This window comes from Typopeltis vanoorti, chromosome 12 (assembly GCF_054136105.1).
Source record: "Typopeltis vanoorti isolate ZY-2024b chromosome 12, IOZ_Tvanoo_1.0, whole genome shotgun sequence".
NCBI classification, from domain to species: Eukaryota; Metazoa; Arthropoda; class Arachnida; order Uropygi; family Thelyphonidae; genus Typopeltis; species Typopeltis vanoorti.
The window spans coordinates 45373650-45391158 of NC_143560.1; the positions used below are offsets into that span (position 1 = coordinate 45373650).

General features: G+C 34.8%; 1 protein-coding gene across 1 annotated transcript in view; it reads right to left on the reverse strand.

Moving 5' to 3' along the window:
• Positions 1-17509, reverse strand: part of pod1 (coronin) — a 434089-nt gene that overhangs the window by 274345 nt on the left and 142235 nt on the right. Inside the window, exon 8 of the mRNA XM_090401146.1 lies at positions 14479-14565. Coding sequence (XP_090257272.1) covers positions 14479-14565 — 87 coding nt within the window. The remainder of the gene's footprint in view (positions 1-14478; positions 14566-17509) is intronic.

Genomic DNA, 17509 nt, shown 5'->3' on the forward strand with positions numbered 1-17509 from the left:
ACAGTGCAGTCTCCAAGGAAGATTATCTCACTATTCAGGCAATTAGCCTAGATGTGATCAGCTTTCAGAGATAAATAATCAAAGAGGTTAGCAAGACCATCTGAAGTAAGAATTGTAAAAGCACAAAAGTCAGGCAATGTAATCTTAGGCCAGAGCAGATTATACAGAGGAAATATGAGGTTTGGTACCCTTTAGCATGGAATGTTAGACTTAACAAAAGTATATGTTCTGCCCATCTTATAGAAGGCATCATTCATGATGTAATTAGAGAAGCTGAGGAGGCAAACTATAGTCATAGAAGATGCCAACTGAAGTGAGAAATAATAGATGGGGTTTCAATGACTGCTGTTAAGTGATGGTGAATGTCATTAAGTGATAGTGAATGCCCTTTGATGTTTGTACCGAGACAACAGATATACTTCTTGACAGAAGAAGCAGACTGTGCATTGGTTATGTCATAAGACAGTGAATGGAAGGAAACAACAATCTGATGACAGCACTTATAAATCTGAAAGACCACTTTTTGGAGTTAGTAGCAACAATAAAATACCCCCCAGACACACATATCCAATCCCAACAGATATTGATAACCCCTTTAACCCCCTTCAAGGATATTTAAAAAAAAAAAAAAAGAAGTGGGGGGGGGGATAAGTAAAACAAAGGATCTACATTTTTAAAAATAAAATGCCTTACAAGGTAATGATTAATTAATTTTTATATCAACTGAAATATTTTCTGAACTTGTCATAATATCTAAAACTTTATTTAGTTTACAATAAAAATATAAAGTGAATTTTCCATTATACTGAATTTCTGGGCGATGTTTAAATTAAAATCTTTGGAATATAAAAATATAATGCCAACAAAGAAAACTTTCCCATAAAAATTAGAAGTATTAAAATATTTATTAAAAGAATAAGGCAGTTATTTAAATCACACTGCTTGCTATTCTGAAGAGCAAGGTTTGACATCCAGGACTGGTTTCATTGGTGTGCAACCTGTATAGTGAGACAGAACCCACACTTAGAAGGGAAGGGGGTCTGCAGTTGATACAGAATATGAAAGATTTATAAATAATTCTGTTGCATTAAACTGAGCAACTAAGGAAACAAAAGCAAAACAAAGGTAGTTGGGATATTTTCAAATCCTGGGATTTTTAAAAGCACTGAAGGATTCACTGAAAGAGTTTCCAACAATGGACTGAAAATATATTCTCTATATGAACACAAATTCATTTGAATTTATCATTAGCTTAGTAGTCTGGTATGTACTTTTGTTAAAAGTATATTATTATTATTAAGAGAGACCTCCATACCAGAGGCAGGGCCTCATCAACGAAGGACACATACCATTGGCAGCAGCTATTGTATTTTTCTTCAATTCATTCACACTGCCTGCGTTCACAACCTCCAAAGACAATCCATTCCAATCATGCACCACTTTATGGCAGAAAAATCTAGCTCTCACTCCCCTTCACTGCATTCAATCTCAATTTCCATGGATAACCTTTCATCCTCTATAAAATGAAAAATTCCATCTACTGGTATCCGGTATGACCCTTTTAGAAGTTTTTAAGTATCAATCACATCATCCTCCTCCCTCCTGTATGCTAGTGTCTGCGGTCCAGAAATTCTCACTCTGTCTTCATAATCTGTATTCCAAATTTTTTTTAACACTCTCTCCTTTGCACTCCCCACTGTATCTGCATCACCACAGACACTATGAGATCAGATCTGCACACAATAATGAAATCATATCAAGTGAAATCAAGTGAAATTATATCAAGCCATAAAGAGGCAAAATGGACTTTCTTATTGTTACATGTCAAAGTTCATTTCAGCATTACAATTATCCTCTGAGTTCATCATAAATTTATAATGAAGTCTTCCTCTTACATCCCTATTTTTAAAAGTAAAACAAAGGTAGTTGGGGCTATTTTCAAATCCTGGAATTTTTAAAAGCACTGAAGGATTCATTGAAAGAGTTTCCAACAATGAAGTGAAAATACATACCCTATATGAACACAGATTCATTTGAATTTATCATTAGCTTAGTAGTCTGGTGTATTTGAGATGTATTTGCTATCCTTGATATATGACCCTTAAAATTAAATTATTAAGAGAGACCTCCCAACAGTCAGGGACTCATCGAGGAAGGTAACATATCACTTACACCAGCTGTAGTACATTTTCTTTAATTCATTCACACTATCTGAACTTACACAGTCTATTTACTAAAACTTCAAGATCCCTAGCCTGATCAGTTTCTTCTAACATAACCCCATCAATATAATATGATATTGGATATATCATTATACCAAAGTGCATAACTTTACATTTATTAATACTGAATTAATAGCAATTTTCATATGCCTACAAGTCCAGCCTAATCAAGTCATTCTGCAAGTACCACATATCAACTGCACCGTTACCAGTGATGTTCTTAAATCTTGTGGACCCACATCTCCCATATACCTTTCTGATATCTGTCACTCAGCCATCCTCTTATCTGCACTAATATTTTATAATTCAATCCCATATTCTCCAATTTATGCAAGTCTTCCATGCTGTATTCTATGAAATAAATGTCTTAGCAAAGTCTAAAAGTATTATAGTTCCAATCCTTTTGTTTAACTCAATGATAACATTATTATAAAATGTGAGCAAGTTGCTCAAACATGACCTTCCCTTCTCAGTAAACTCATGCTGTTCAGTGTAAAGCATAGATTCTTTGTCACCCTCCCTTCTCTGTAAATGAGCTCTTACTAACTTTTTTTTACAAAATCTTCAATATCAGTCCAGAGATACTGATAGGCCAATAGTTGGGCACATCAGTCTTCGCATCACCCTTATACAATGAGATTATCATATATTCTCTCTGCTCCTGTGGAATCATCCCTATACCGAGACTCAAATTATATAACCTACTTCACCAATTGCAGTAAAAATGACTAAAATAAGTCAACCTAATGTAAATAACTCACCTGTTTCGGGTGATTCACCTAAAACTTCCCTTAAAATCCTTGACACTGTCCAGAGGTAAGCAATTAAGCTCATAGAGATCATCCCTCTCTTACAGATTCACTTCACCCTCTATCTCACAGGTGCAGCAGTGTTTCAGTACTATGTCTTTTCTACAGGTACTTCGATGGTCACTGCTCCAGTGATTTAGTAACCATCATTCCTCCAATTTCTGTTGTATCTATTTAATACAAGAGCAGTAGCTGCCTAGCATTCCTTTAGCATGTAACTACAAACACACCAAACCTGCTTCTATTCTTCTTCTTTTATTTTATCCACCTCTGTCCTCTGGAATAGCATTCCTTATGAAGTATTCCCAAGCAACTACAACCTGCAACTTTTCAAAAAAAATATCAATGAACTTATACTTCATTGTTCTTTAAGAGATACCTGCACCATGAGGTTTCTTTAATTCACACGAAAACACAAAGTAGTAAGTAAATAATATTTCTTTTAAAGCCATATATTTCAGCCTGAATATTACAGGCCATCATCAGAGGCAACAATAGTTAATTATATGGTAGAACATGAACAATGAATTGATTTGAAACAGTAAGAACCTAGTAATTATTATCGTTATTATTAACAGCCAACCTCTATGGAGTCAGAGACTCATTGTGGGAGGTACACACACTATTGCACACAATGCTCATCCACAACACACACTCAGGCAATGCATTCCACTCACCAAACCACTCTCCATGCAAAGAATCTGCTCCTCTGCTCACATTCTCTTTAGTTTCCAGCGATGGCCTCTTGTTCTCCAACTCTCATTCTATGAAAAATCTCTTCCATGTCAACCTGATAACAACCTCTGACTAGCTTATATGTCTCAATCATACCTTCCCATCTTCCTACCATCCACTAGGCTTTGCAATTTCCACTCTCTCAATCTTCCCTCATACTCCACATTCTAAAGACAACTGACAACCATGATCTTCTCTGGAAGATCATGGTTGTCTTTTTTCCAACATATCTTTGTCACCATGAAAACCTGGCGACAAGATCTGTGCGTAATAATCCATAAGAAACCTGATCAAGGCCCTATACAATGGCATCATAACCTCTTTATTTCTGCATGCCATGATCCTCTGCATCATTGCCATTATCCAATGTGATATCTTCACAATGTGTGCAATGTAGCCCCTGAATTTCAGGGTCTTGTCCACCACACCACTCCCAGATCTCTCATTTCCTCTACCTCCTTTAAAGTTTCCCCAAGTGTATACTTTGCATCCCATCACTGCTTACCAAATTTCATATTGTAATGTAATGTTATACATAAAATAATGCAATGGTATAGCTGAGGAAACATTGTAATCTTAATTATTCATTAAATGTATTTAAAAAAAACCTTTTGTGATGTGCGATTAGGACTGCGAGGGGAAATCATCTCGATTTAAATTTGGATGGTGAAGTAAGGCCTAGGCACTTTCTTTAAACAAACATTCAAATTTATAGCAACACAAATGAAGTAAGCATGCTTCAGACCACAGCACATTGTGGTCTGTATCCAGTAGAAAAACATCCAGTTTTTCTACTTGACACTCAGCAAAAAACAGAATACAAGATCACCAACCTTACAATCTTACATTAGCAACAGGAAATCTGGCTTGGCACAGCATGGAACAGATACAGACCACAATAATCTATGATCTGAAACATGCTTACTTCATATGGGTTGCTATAAATTTGAGTGCTTGTTTAAAGAAAGTGCTGAGGCCTTACTTCACTGTCTGAACTTAAATTGAGATGACTGCCTCTCACTATCTGAGATATGAGAGAGTCATATCCTAATCACACATCAAAAAGGTTTTTAATACCGGAAATGAATAATTAATAATACAATGTTTCCTCAGTTATACCATTGTGTTATTTTATATATAATATTATGAGGCCCCTTACTGTTTCAAATCAATCCATTGTTCACGTTCTACCTTGTAATCAACTATTACTGATGATGGTCTGTAATATTCAGGCTGAAATATATGGCTTTAAATAAATACTATTTACTAATTTCCTTGTGTTTTCCTTGGAATTAAAAAAACTTCTCAGTCTTCGTCTGCACCCCACACATGGCCTTAATGTACTTATAAGTCCCACGACCTTTTGTGTATGAGATCAATATAAAAAAATAACAATAACCTTCGCCTTCAAAGAAAACTGAAGAACTGGAAAACCAGGATATTTGTAAATAAAACAGTTGCTGAAGATGATAGTTATATTTAAAGAGTGGGATTAAAACTGTGGGAGAGCCTAATAATTTCAGCATGGCAATGACATTATTAAAAGGAAATACAGAAATATTGTTTGCTTACTGGGTGTACAAAAAAATTATATTAAAAAAAAAGTATGAAGCCTTTAAGTCTCTTGTCTTAATTATGATTTTAGAACCTCACAGAAGAAATCTTTCAAACCTGAGCTTCCTTAAGTATTCTGGATTTCTGCCTCCAAAGAGAGCCAGTGAGTTTCAAACAGTGCTGTCAACTCAGTGGAACTCTTAATCAAAACCACTAATAATAAACAAACATGAACTCATAAAAGTTTGTCCTTTAATAATATGTGAAGTACTATGAATTTCTATAATGTAAATTTTGTTATATATATATATATATATATATATAATCTTAGGGAAATATAAATTTTAATTTTTTAAATAACCAACATTTATTAAAATATTTTTTAATTATCATTAATGTATCTAACAGTAAATAAAACAAGCGTGTGGGAAAGGCTTATGTGTTTGTCGTACATGTTGATTAATTTTTAACAGTATAGATGAGAACACAGACTGATAAGAAAATAATTATTAAGTAACTTATTGCTGATATTTCACTGGTATTCTATCCAGTCAGCATCTTCAGAGCAAAAAAAGCAGCTTGTTACAGTACACAATACAACAACAATCCAGTATAACAATGGGACTGGTTTGAACAATTGTAACGTACAACACAAAGACTAAAGTCCTAATTAGGTGCCATCTATGTTGAGGGAAAAAAGAAATAATGAGAGAGAAAGCAGGTATTAATTTGGTCTAAGGATGACTGTCCCCCTATTTCCCTTTCCCTTTGTGTTCCTTTTCCTATACGTAAAAAAGAACACAAAAGACACATTAAATATAACAATTTTGGTGAAGCAGGCCTCTCAGATCATGCTATCAACACTCTAGACCAAATTGATTGGAAAAGTACCTGCTCTTTACATCATACAAAAACCTGATATGAAAGAAAATTTAAAGAAGTCTGTGAAATTTGGATTAACCACCCTAATCTCAACAATAATGGTGGCATAAAAATTCCAAGAATTTGGATGGCACATATTCAGCCCATTTAGTATCTAGCAGACTTTAGGAAACTATTCCATACCAATTGGTTGAAATTTATATGTATAATAACATTTTTTTTTTAAATATATATATATATATATACATATAAACTTGTTGCTCTCCAGCCCAACTCTTAGTTTTGTAACCTAATAGATAATAATAATAATAAGACTCTAGCTTTGATGTAGTAAAGGGATTTTTTTTTTTTTTTTTTTCACCAGAGGTCAGGCCAATAATTGTAGTAACGGTTGGTCGGTACTTTAGCAAACCATGTAGATTGTAGTACAGCTTGTTTCTCTGTATATATTGTGTATGCTCCAGAGGATGACCTTGATATGAAGGTTCGAAATGTTGTGTTGATTTTGGTTTATATTCAACTAAAGTTTTACTCTATAACATGGTAGTTGTCTCCATAATTTTTCAAAATGTAACCTGACTTGCAATAGTGATAGTACCAGATGTATTTTTTATATTCATTGAGGCAGATGTCCACAGTTCTTCCTATCTGTCTCCACAGTAAGCTCAAGCTGGCTGAACAGATGAAAGTTGCCAATTGTTTAATAAACATCAATTACACACCGTATTTAAATTGTATGTGAAAATGTGCAACTCTCATTCATTCATTCACCCAAGGACAGAATCTCTCCTTTATCACATCCAAGAGTCTCTGAAGTGCCTTGTTCAGGTGATCGAGCTTACTATGGACGACAAGAAGAACTGTGGAACATACATCTCAATGAACATAAAAAATACATCTGGCACTATCACTATGGCAAGTCAGGTCTAGCAGACCATGCTTTAGATATCCCTGCACACAGGATCAATTGGGAAAAAACAAAAGTGCTGAACAGAAGCTTTTATAAGTCAGAGAGGTTGTTCCTGGAATTAACAAAAGCCTTAAAACATACTCCAAACCTCAACAAGTATGGCTGTATAAATTTGCCAAATAGTTGGGAGACAGTTCATCCTAAGATCAAATTAATACCTGCTTTCTCTCTTGTTTTTTTTTTTTTCCCTCAACATAAATGCCACCTAATTAGGACTTTAGTAATTGTGTTGTACGTTACAATTTTGTTCAAATTAGTCTCACTGTTATACTGGATTGTTGTTGTATTGCATATTGTGACAAACTATTTTTTTTGTTGTTGTTGTTGTTCTGAAGATGATGGATAGAATACCAGCGAAATATCAGCAATAAGTTAATTAATAACTATTTTCTTATCACTCTGTGTTCTCATCTATACCAGTAAATAAAACAATTAGTTTAATGTTAATTTAATTATATTAATAACTATATTTCAGAATAAGTGACTTGTTCTATTTCATACTCAGTTAAGTAGAAGTAAACTAAGTTTAAATAACAGAATAACATATGCAACAATCAGCAAACAATTCCTAAATATGTATTATTTAGTTGAAGATGAATTTTCCATACTTTAAAGAATGCTTAAATCCAACATTCTGATTCAGGTGTAAGTGCTTCCACACTCTCACTGAATAAACATTTATGTTGTTTATAATTATTTCTGCATTTCTCCAAAGAAATCTGATTAGTTTTCATTCCATGTTGGAGAATTATACAGATTTCACTGCAGAGAAAATAGTAAAGTATCTTTCACATCTTTTTAGTGCTTATGTAACCTAGGTCCAGTTTCTTTATATATTTCGTTTAATGATGAAAATGAAAAACGTGTAATTAAAGGACCTCCATAGCGCAATTGGAAGAACAACGGTACATTGCGCCCTTCGATTGAAATAGGCCTAAGTTCGATTCTCGTCGTGACGGGAGGAATCTTTATCTGGACGATGTCAATCGAAGGTGAGTTAGCCGATCTCATACGGAGGTAGCAGAGTTTTTTCCTCCCGGAAACTCTGGTTTTTCATCCCACATACAGACAAATCAGCTCTTCAGAACACACGCAATTTACAGACAAAAAATACTAGTTGTAGTAGCGGTAGAGGTGGGCAGAAGATGGCATTGATGGAGATGATTCGTAGTAGAGGTTCGATGTAGTGGTTGAGACAGTTGTAGGTGTCCTCCCGCGATGAGTCTTCGGACTCCTTAGAGGTGTCACGAATAATAATAAAAACCTACTGACAACTTTGATTACACAATTCTTCTTTAGCAACAGCTGTTCTGACAAACTGTCAGGAGGATCAAATCTCTCCATTTCTTTCGATCCTCCCAAATTCTTCCTTCATGAACACTGTGCTAGTTCATGTTTCTCTTTTCTAGATCTTCTCTTATCTGGCCTCTCCACTTTTCCATGGTCTTTCTCATTGTCTCTTTCCCTCAAATTTCATTTTATACATTCTTCTTGGTGCTTTCTAAGGTCGTTCTCATTGTTGGATGTCCAAACTACTTCAAGCAAGAGTTCATAAGCATTTATTCAACACTTTTTACCCATAAACTATTCCTAATGTCACATTTCTTATTCTGTATTTCCTTGATTTTACCAACATTGTTTTTAAAACTTTCATTTCCATTATTAGTTTTCTATTCATGCTTTTTTTTTTAGTCTCTATATCTCTGCTGTATAAGTCAAAATGGGTGAAAAGTAACTTTTGTTAATCAAAAGCTTGAACTTAAATGGGACCTCACTGTCCCAAAAGCAGACTACTACTACTTACACTGATAAAAAAAAATTTAAAAAAATATAAAAAAGTTTGACCTAATGAAATTCTCCTCATTATTTCTCAGTCTAAATATCCATCACTAGAAAGTATACTTCCCAGATATTTGAAGTTTTCACTCCTCTTCAAATCTTGTCAATTAAGTCTAGCACTTAATGTTGAAAGTTTTTTCACTTGGTTAAACTATAAGTTAAAGATCCCATGAAATTATATTCTTGGTTTAATCCTTTATCCAAGTGCAAGCAAGTAAAGTTTGCACATGATGTATCTTCATGACTGGGCTACTTGTATATAGAGGAAGATGACTTCATATCAATTGCTTTAGTATTCCACAATGCGAAGCACACCCCCTTTAGTGTATAATGCCATGCATTATAAGAAGGGCCACTACCCAAGACTGGTTTTGACATTTATTGAGGTCTCATCAATGGGAGCCAGGCAAAGAAAGGATACCAAGGTTGATGTAATGCAAAAGTCAGAAGAGTGAAAGTTTTTCACTCTTAGACCTTAACATATATATTCTTTATCATGATATTTCTTCTTTTTCCAGATCTATCAAACACTCAGAATATTTTATTATTATTAGTCACCTCCAGGGAGTCCAAAGACTCATTGAGGGAGGGCATCTACTCTACAACTCTGCTTCCACCACTCACAATCCACCAATTGACCGCAACTACACCAACGCCATCTACCGCCGACTGTCACCACTATTTTTTCCACAGACAATCACAAACGTCCATGCCCACGGCGGGATTCGAACCCGCAGCCTCTTGAATGGAGAGCGGACACGCTAACCACTTGGCCAGCCAGGCTGGCAATATTAATATAAAATTTTATAAGGAAAAATACAATTTATAAAGGAACAGCTATGGTGAGCCCACTATACAGTTATTATTTAGAACACATAGAAGACCAAATGTCTTCCACCATATATCCACCACCGTGTTGTTGGTGTTGAAAGTTTATTTTTCACTTGGTTAGAGTATAATAAAATTAGTTTAATCCTTGAGCAAACAAAGTTTGCGCCTGAAAGTATCTTCAGGACTAGGGTAAGGTGGTACAACACCAGGGCAACACGTTGCAAAGGTGGAGCAAGCTACCAACACTCCTGTCTCATTATCTCCTATAATGCAAAACACATCTCCTTGCAGATATGTCTAATGTTATGCATTAAGGGAAGGGCCACTACCCAGACTAGTTTCGACCTTTATTGAGGTCTCTTCAGTGGGAGCCAGGCCCAAGCTGAGATACCAGGCAGAAGCATTCGCAGGTCATCTCTACCTATAGGAGTTGCCAAATGGTATAATTTTATTATACTCTAACCAAGTGAAAAATAAACTTTCAACATCTTTCTCTAAATCCAGTGTAATTTATTAAAAAAGGGTGGCACACCATTTGGCAACTCCTATAGGTAGAGATGACCTGCGAATGCTTCTGCCTGGTATCTCAGCTTGGGCCTGGCTCCCACTGAAGAGACCTCAATAAAGGTCGAAACTAGTCTGGGTAGTGGCCCTTCCCTTAATGCATAACATTAGACATATCTGCAAGGAGATGTGTTTTGCATTATAGGAGATAATGAGACAGGAGTGTTGGTAGCTTGCTCCACCTTTGCAACGTGTTGCACCACCTTACCCCAGTCCTGAAGATACTTTCAGGCGCAAACTTTGTTTGCTCACACTTGGATAAAGGATTAAACTAATTTTATTAAAGTTGTTGATGGTGATATTTTCCCTATCTGGCCTCGCTCAGAAGCAGAATAAAATTGTTTTTCTTTGGAAGATAGTAATGTTCATTCCTGCATTAAATTCCAAATAGAAAAGGATGGCAACTTAGTCTTTCTAGATGTTATTCTTAGCTGAGAAGCATATGGAAAAACCTTTCTGTCTACAGTTTATCATGATCCTACTTTACTAGTTATTATGTGCATAATGCTGCTGATCACCCATGAGCAAAATTTAAAAAGAAATGAATGTCTCTATTAAAAAAAAGGAACAATAAATATCCAATACAAGGCCAAATAAGAAAACAATGCTTAGTTTTGAAACCTAAAAATAGTTTCAAAAGTGGCTGAGAGCTTACATTTTATTATAGAAGTAAATTAATCCAGTGTAATCTCAAGCGATGACTCGAGGTTCAACTGTATGTCATTAATGATATCATCTCCCACGATGTTTGTCAGGCAAATGTGAGAATTATATACTCTTAACTTCTCTATCATTTAAATACTATTAAAAATTATATCCCATTTTTCAGGACAAACCTGATATCTCATTCCATGTGAAAAAACTACTTAAGCATTACTGAGTTGATTGAAATTCTGTACTCCAAAGGAAAGGAAAGTTGAGTTCTACCAAAAACCAGATTTCAGTTTTTTTCCCTCTTCAGTTTGTGTGTGTATGCACACCAAGAACAAATAGAATGTTTACATATTAGTAAATATGTAAAGCATGTTTACTTATATATTAATAAACATTTTTAAATATCAATGAAGACTTTTATCAACTATATAAATAATTAGAATGGATTTAATTCACAGAAAATAAAAAATAAATAATTCTTCTACATGTTTCACTGTCTTTTGGCTGAAATCATCTTCAGGAACATTCAGTTAGCCTAGTGGTTGTGCATGTGCACTTTGCAACCATATGCCTGGGGAAGGAGTGTCCTAGGTTTGATTCCTGTCAGTGATGTGAGGAGCTGAAGGATCTTCCTCAGCCATAGCCAAGTTAGCTGGTCTTGGGCGTGGACAGAACGGTTTTTCCCCAGTTTATCCTAGGATTTTTCATCCGCAAAGCAGGCAAGGCAAACCTTGAGAACTCAACACTACAGGACATAGGATACAACGGGGTGTAGAGCTGACCACCTTATCCTGAATGGTTTGAGGTCCAATGATTAATAAACCCTCGACACTGCAAGGTAAAAGAGGGTAAAAGGAAGATGAGATGAGAGAGATACAAAAGCTCTAAACACTTAAAGCAGCCATTATTTTACAAATTGAAAAATAGTGAACAGCCAAGTCAATCATGCATATTACTAGGCACATCATGAACAGTCTATGTATTGCTGCTTAAACTTTTAGGTGATTGCTGGAATAACAGAGGTCGTGAATTAAGGACTTCCAGATGTAGTGAAGCATAATTCCTTGGTTTCTGTTTGATGTATTGTGAGGGCAAATTACATCCGAAGAAGCTTTGAGCATTATTGCAAAAGTGATTCTCTAAGTAAGGCATTGAAGCAGATGCCCAGTCTAACCCTGAATGCAAAGTATGTGCCTGTGTGGGATTGGTTTTCTATAAACTTCTAACTTTAATCCTTCAAATATGATTTTTCTGTTGACTAGCACCATCTAGGAATAATAATTTACCATCTTTTTTCAATTCTAGCAGGATCATTTTACCACCCCTAATAAAAATTAGGTATCATTATAATCTTAAAAAAACAGAGCATTAAATATAATTAAGTATGATGAAATAAAAATAAAAGAACTTCAAATCCTATTTCACTAGTCCCTCCAAAAGAGCTACTCAATGAAGTTATTCAAAAAATTATTGTATTCTGACAAACCATCCAATATACAAGTCCAAATTTCAAAGACACTGTTCTCTTACCCCTGACACTGGCAATTAGCCCAACTATTAAAATCCATCAACATCAGAACAGCAATCAGACACCTTACAAAAGCTTCCGACCTTACCCTAAACACTACATCCCATTTTACAAATACCTTGGAGTATACAAGAACCCATGTTTCTGCAGAAAGGTGTACATAGTCACAGACTGAGAGAAGTTTTGAAATCTGTAAAAAATAAATTAATTAATTAAATAAAATAAAGAATATAAACAATGTGGGAGACACAAAAGAGGGGAAAAGAGTGATTTTAAATAACATCCTAGTTGCACACCTTGTAGACAGACCATCTGCCTTCATATATATTTGTACATAAATGATATAGGAAATGGCTTGAAGGGAGATATTCAGTTGTTTGATGATACAAAGTTGGGCAGCACAATAAAAAATCAAGCTGATGTTGAGAGTTTACAGGATGATTTAAATAAGCTGGTAAAATGGGCAAAAGGTAATGGATGTCAGTTCAATGTGAAAAAGCGTAAAGTTATGCATTTTGGGATTAAAAGATTACCAGCTGTGTATCACATTGATAGAACAGTACTCCAAGAGATTGATGAGGCTAGGGACTTGAGGGTGTTGGTGGATAGGGAGAAGTTCAGAGGGAACATTGCTAAAGTATCCAAGATTGCACATAGGATTACTTTGTTATTGAAGAACACACTAACATCCAGAGATAAAGAGGTTATTATTCCCCTTTATAAGGCATTGATACTTCCATATTTGGATTACTGTGCTCAAGTCTGGTCACCTGGATTCCTTGGAGATGAGGAGATTGTGGAGAGGATTCAGAGAAGAGTGATTAAGTTGGTGAGTGATGTAAAAAATGCTCCCTACATTGATAGACTGAAAGCTTGTGGATTGCAGAAGTTGGTTGATAGGCAGAGAAGAGGGGATATGATAGAAACATTTAAATTACTGAAAGGTCTTTATAAGATTGATGAAAGGGAAATATTTCAGCTGTGTAATAGTGATGGAAGAACAAGAAGTCATCCGTGGAAATTAAGAAAAAGTGTGGTTAACAAGGGTGTGAGAACTAGATTTTTTCTTGGCAGGTGGTGAATGAGTGGAATGCATTGCCTGACTTAGTTGTGAGTTCTTTGTCTGTAAATGAATTCAAGAAGAGGTATGATAAATATTGTTTTGATAGTTTGGGTCTCTAGCAATGAATCTACTGACTCCATGGAGATACCGGTAATAATAATCCATGCCTTACTTAGAGGAAAACACTTTCACATGAATGTTCAGTCTTCTGAGGTCATTCACTCTCACATAACATTAAACATAAACCAAGAAAATATATTTCACTACATCTGGAGTCCTTAATTTGTATGTAGCATTCAAGAACTTTGTTACACCAGCAATCAACTACAAGTTTGAAACAACAATATACAGACTGTGTATGATGCATATATTTAATAAGTCATATATGCTTGCTTCAGCGGGTAAGGAGAGATGGTAAGCAAATAGCAACAAAGCTGTGGGTTCAAGTTTTTAGAGTCTAAATATCAATTTAGGCCAAAATGACATGCATGATTGACTGACTTCACTATCATTCAATTTTTAAAATAACAGCTATTTCAAGCATTCAAGTCTTTTGTATGTTTCTTGTAAATCTTCCTGAAGATGCCAAAAAAGCAGCAAAACATGTAGGAGAATTATTTAGTTTAAAAATCTACAAATTAAACCTGTTCTAATTATTTATATAATAAACATATATTTACTGATAAGATCTATATATACTACACATTCTTCAAAATTAGCACCTTGAGTTTAATTAAACAAAAACATGATTATTGTATTATGTTTTTGATAATACAAATTATACAAAACCGATTCAAAAACTTGATACAGACTGAATAGATACTTACACTTCCAAATCCTGATGACAAAACATTATGTGAATTTCCTAACCATAATACCCTTGAATCTCTGTTATTGGCATGACTGCAAGTCACCTAAAATAGTGTGATTTAAGAAAAAATCAGAATTTTAAAAAATCAATAAGCTTTTCGAGTTTTTTAAAAAAAATACTTAATGGTCTGTGAGTATATATGATAAGTCATATATGCTGGCTTCAGCAGGTAAGTAAATAAAAACAAAGCTGTGGGTTCAAGTTCTTAGAGTCCAAATATCAATTTAGACCAAAATTGATGTAGCAAAGCTCAGAGAAACTAAACATCAATGTTTGTGCCATTTCAGCGCCATAAAATCTAATTTTTGATTTCTAGGGCAAGTTTATCCAACTCTTGACCACTGTCTACTGTAATAATTTACTGGGTACCTTTAAAATAACCCACACAGAATGATGCCCTAGAAAAAAATCTGCCAAACTTCAGAGATTGATTCCTTGGATGATTTTAAGCAAAACAAAAAAAAGAAGTTTATATTAACATGGCTCTAATTTCAGGATGGGAAGAAAAAAGGCATTTTGAGATTTGGCCACTTGGAACTACAAAATTCAGTTATGTATGAATCATGGTCTAGTAATGTAGTCTGCTAATTTGCAAGCATTCTCAGAGATGTACACTAACATCTAATTTATTTATGGTTTTCATAATGGTAACAAAGGGCTGCTGCTGTTCAGAAATACTGATGGTTATGATTTATGATCTCAAACTGTACAGCAGGTTTTCACTGATATATACTGATTTTTATATAAATGAAAAAGTGGATCATTTTGCATTCTATATAGACATGTTCAACAAGAATGAAATGACATGCTTCAAGAAATACAATGCTGTCCTGGAGTTCTGGAATAAGCACTGGGAAAATACTGCAAATATTAGGAACTGCAAGGCATGCCTTGCAGATCTTAAAACAACTATTCTTTAAAAGCTGAGGACACACAAAACATTTGAAAACTAATTTATCTTACATTCCTTTATGTATAAAGCTCAATGTGTTATGCCAAACATCTTGGTCTCTCATAGACTTAATTTGGATAATGACAGGACAGTTAATCCTGCCTACCATAGTACACTATGTCTCAATGCATGTATTCTCTGGCCAACCTGTCTATATTGTAGAAGGAAAAATCCAAGTTACAAGGAGAAAAAACTCTTCCACCTCCATATGACACTGGCTAACTCATTTTCAAATAAAAAAAAAAAACTTATAAAGGTTTCTCTTTTCTACCAACAGTATCAGCAATACTAACTGTGCTATGGAGATGCTATTTGTGCAAGGTCATACTTATGTGACCTTACACAATATTATCACAACTCAAGGAAGAATGTCTAACAGATAAGCTAAGATGTTGAAGGTTTTCATGACTTATTTTTAAACACCAAACAAACTATTTTATAAAAAAGATGTTTTATTAACTCGCTTATATTTCACTGAATTTTAAATCAGCATCATCAAGCACAAGCATCTATATGTAACAATGAGTAAGTGAAACAATACAATTGTAACAGACAAAAGATCTAAAGTCCTAATTTGGTGCCATCTAATGTTGTGAGTTGTTCTTAAGATAACAGTCTCCATATCTTTGGAAAATTAATACAACCATATTTATTCAGGTTAGGAGAATTCTTCATAGCCATGGCTGACTCAAAAAATAATCTTTCAGATCTGGAACGAAGTTTTGATGTCACCTTTTTATTTACCAATGTAAAGTCTAAATTTCCCCCTGATATCTTTGAATTATTCAAATTGACTATGTGTGCAGGTTTACATGGAGAGAAAAATCTACAAACAGATGAATGGTACTGCTATAGGTTCCCCCCCCCCCTCCCCCCAGCAAACTTTTACATGGAACGCTTAGAAAATAAAATACTTACTACACCTACACAAGCCTCTAATGTGGTTACACTTTGTTGATTACTTTTTTATTTGGCCCCATGGAAAAGACACTTTGGATGCTTTTTTTTTTGTCACCTACCTAAACAGCCAACACCCCAAAATCCACTTCACAGTGGAAAAAGAATCTAATAACTGTTAACTTTTTACCTTTTCACCCACTTTCAGATGGATCACTATATTTTTCCATTTGGAGACAGTCAACACACATACACACAGAGGAAGATATCTACATAAACATTGACATCATCATCATCCAGTCCAACAGTATGGTATTTTGAAAACACTTGCACACAGAACCAGAGTCATTTGTTCTAATGATACAGCTCTGTCCACAGAATTCAAATATCTGCATCATACCTTCTTGGCCAATGGCTACAATTCTTGCAAAATAGAAAAAAATACCATATCGTCCCATTACTCCTCTCTCCTCTAATACACAGGAACACAATATTACTATTCCTATTCCCTATGTCAGAGGTACATCAGAAAAGACAACCAAAGTACTAATGAAACATGGCCTTCACACCACATTCAAACCTCATGTTAAATTAGCAACTCTGATCCACTCTCCTAAGGATAAGGAGGGCGCTAGTGAGCCAAGCGCTGTGGACGTGTCTAAGAAGAGCTCCTGATTCAGATAAGTTGTTCTAGGAATAATTAAGTATATATGCGTAATTGTTTGAGTAAGAGCAGCTGTAAACGTTGTGTGCTACCAGTATTATTAGTGTGGGGGATTTTTCTTGCCTAAACTTAATTACGAAATCATTATTATTAGACCTAGTAACCTGGAGGGGAAAAAAAAAAAATGGTGGCAGCATTGTCATTCCATGACTTTAATTTAGATTTCAGTCGTTTCGTTAAGTGTGAGGTCTGCTATATGTATTCTTTCGATTACATAAATGATTTGTGGATGTTTAGAGCAGATGGAAGAAGGGTATGTGCGAAGTGTGACCTGAACGAGAAACTGATAAATGCAAATATGAAATTGATGACAGAAAGTGTTACTAGCAAGAATGTCATGGGGAAAATGAGTGCATGTTTGAAAGAGAGGCAAAAAAATGTTAAAAAATCAGTAAAAAAGAAAAAGAGCGATTT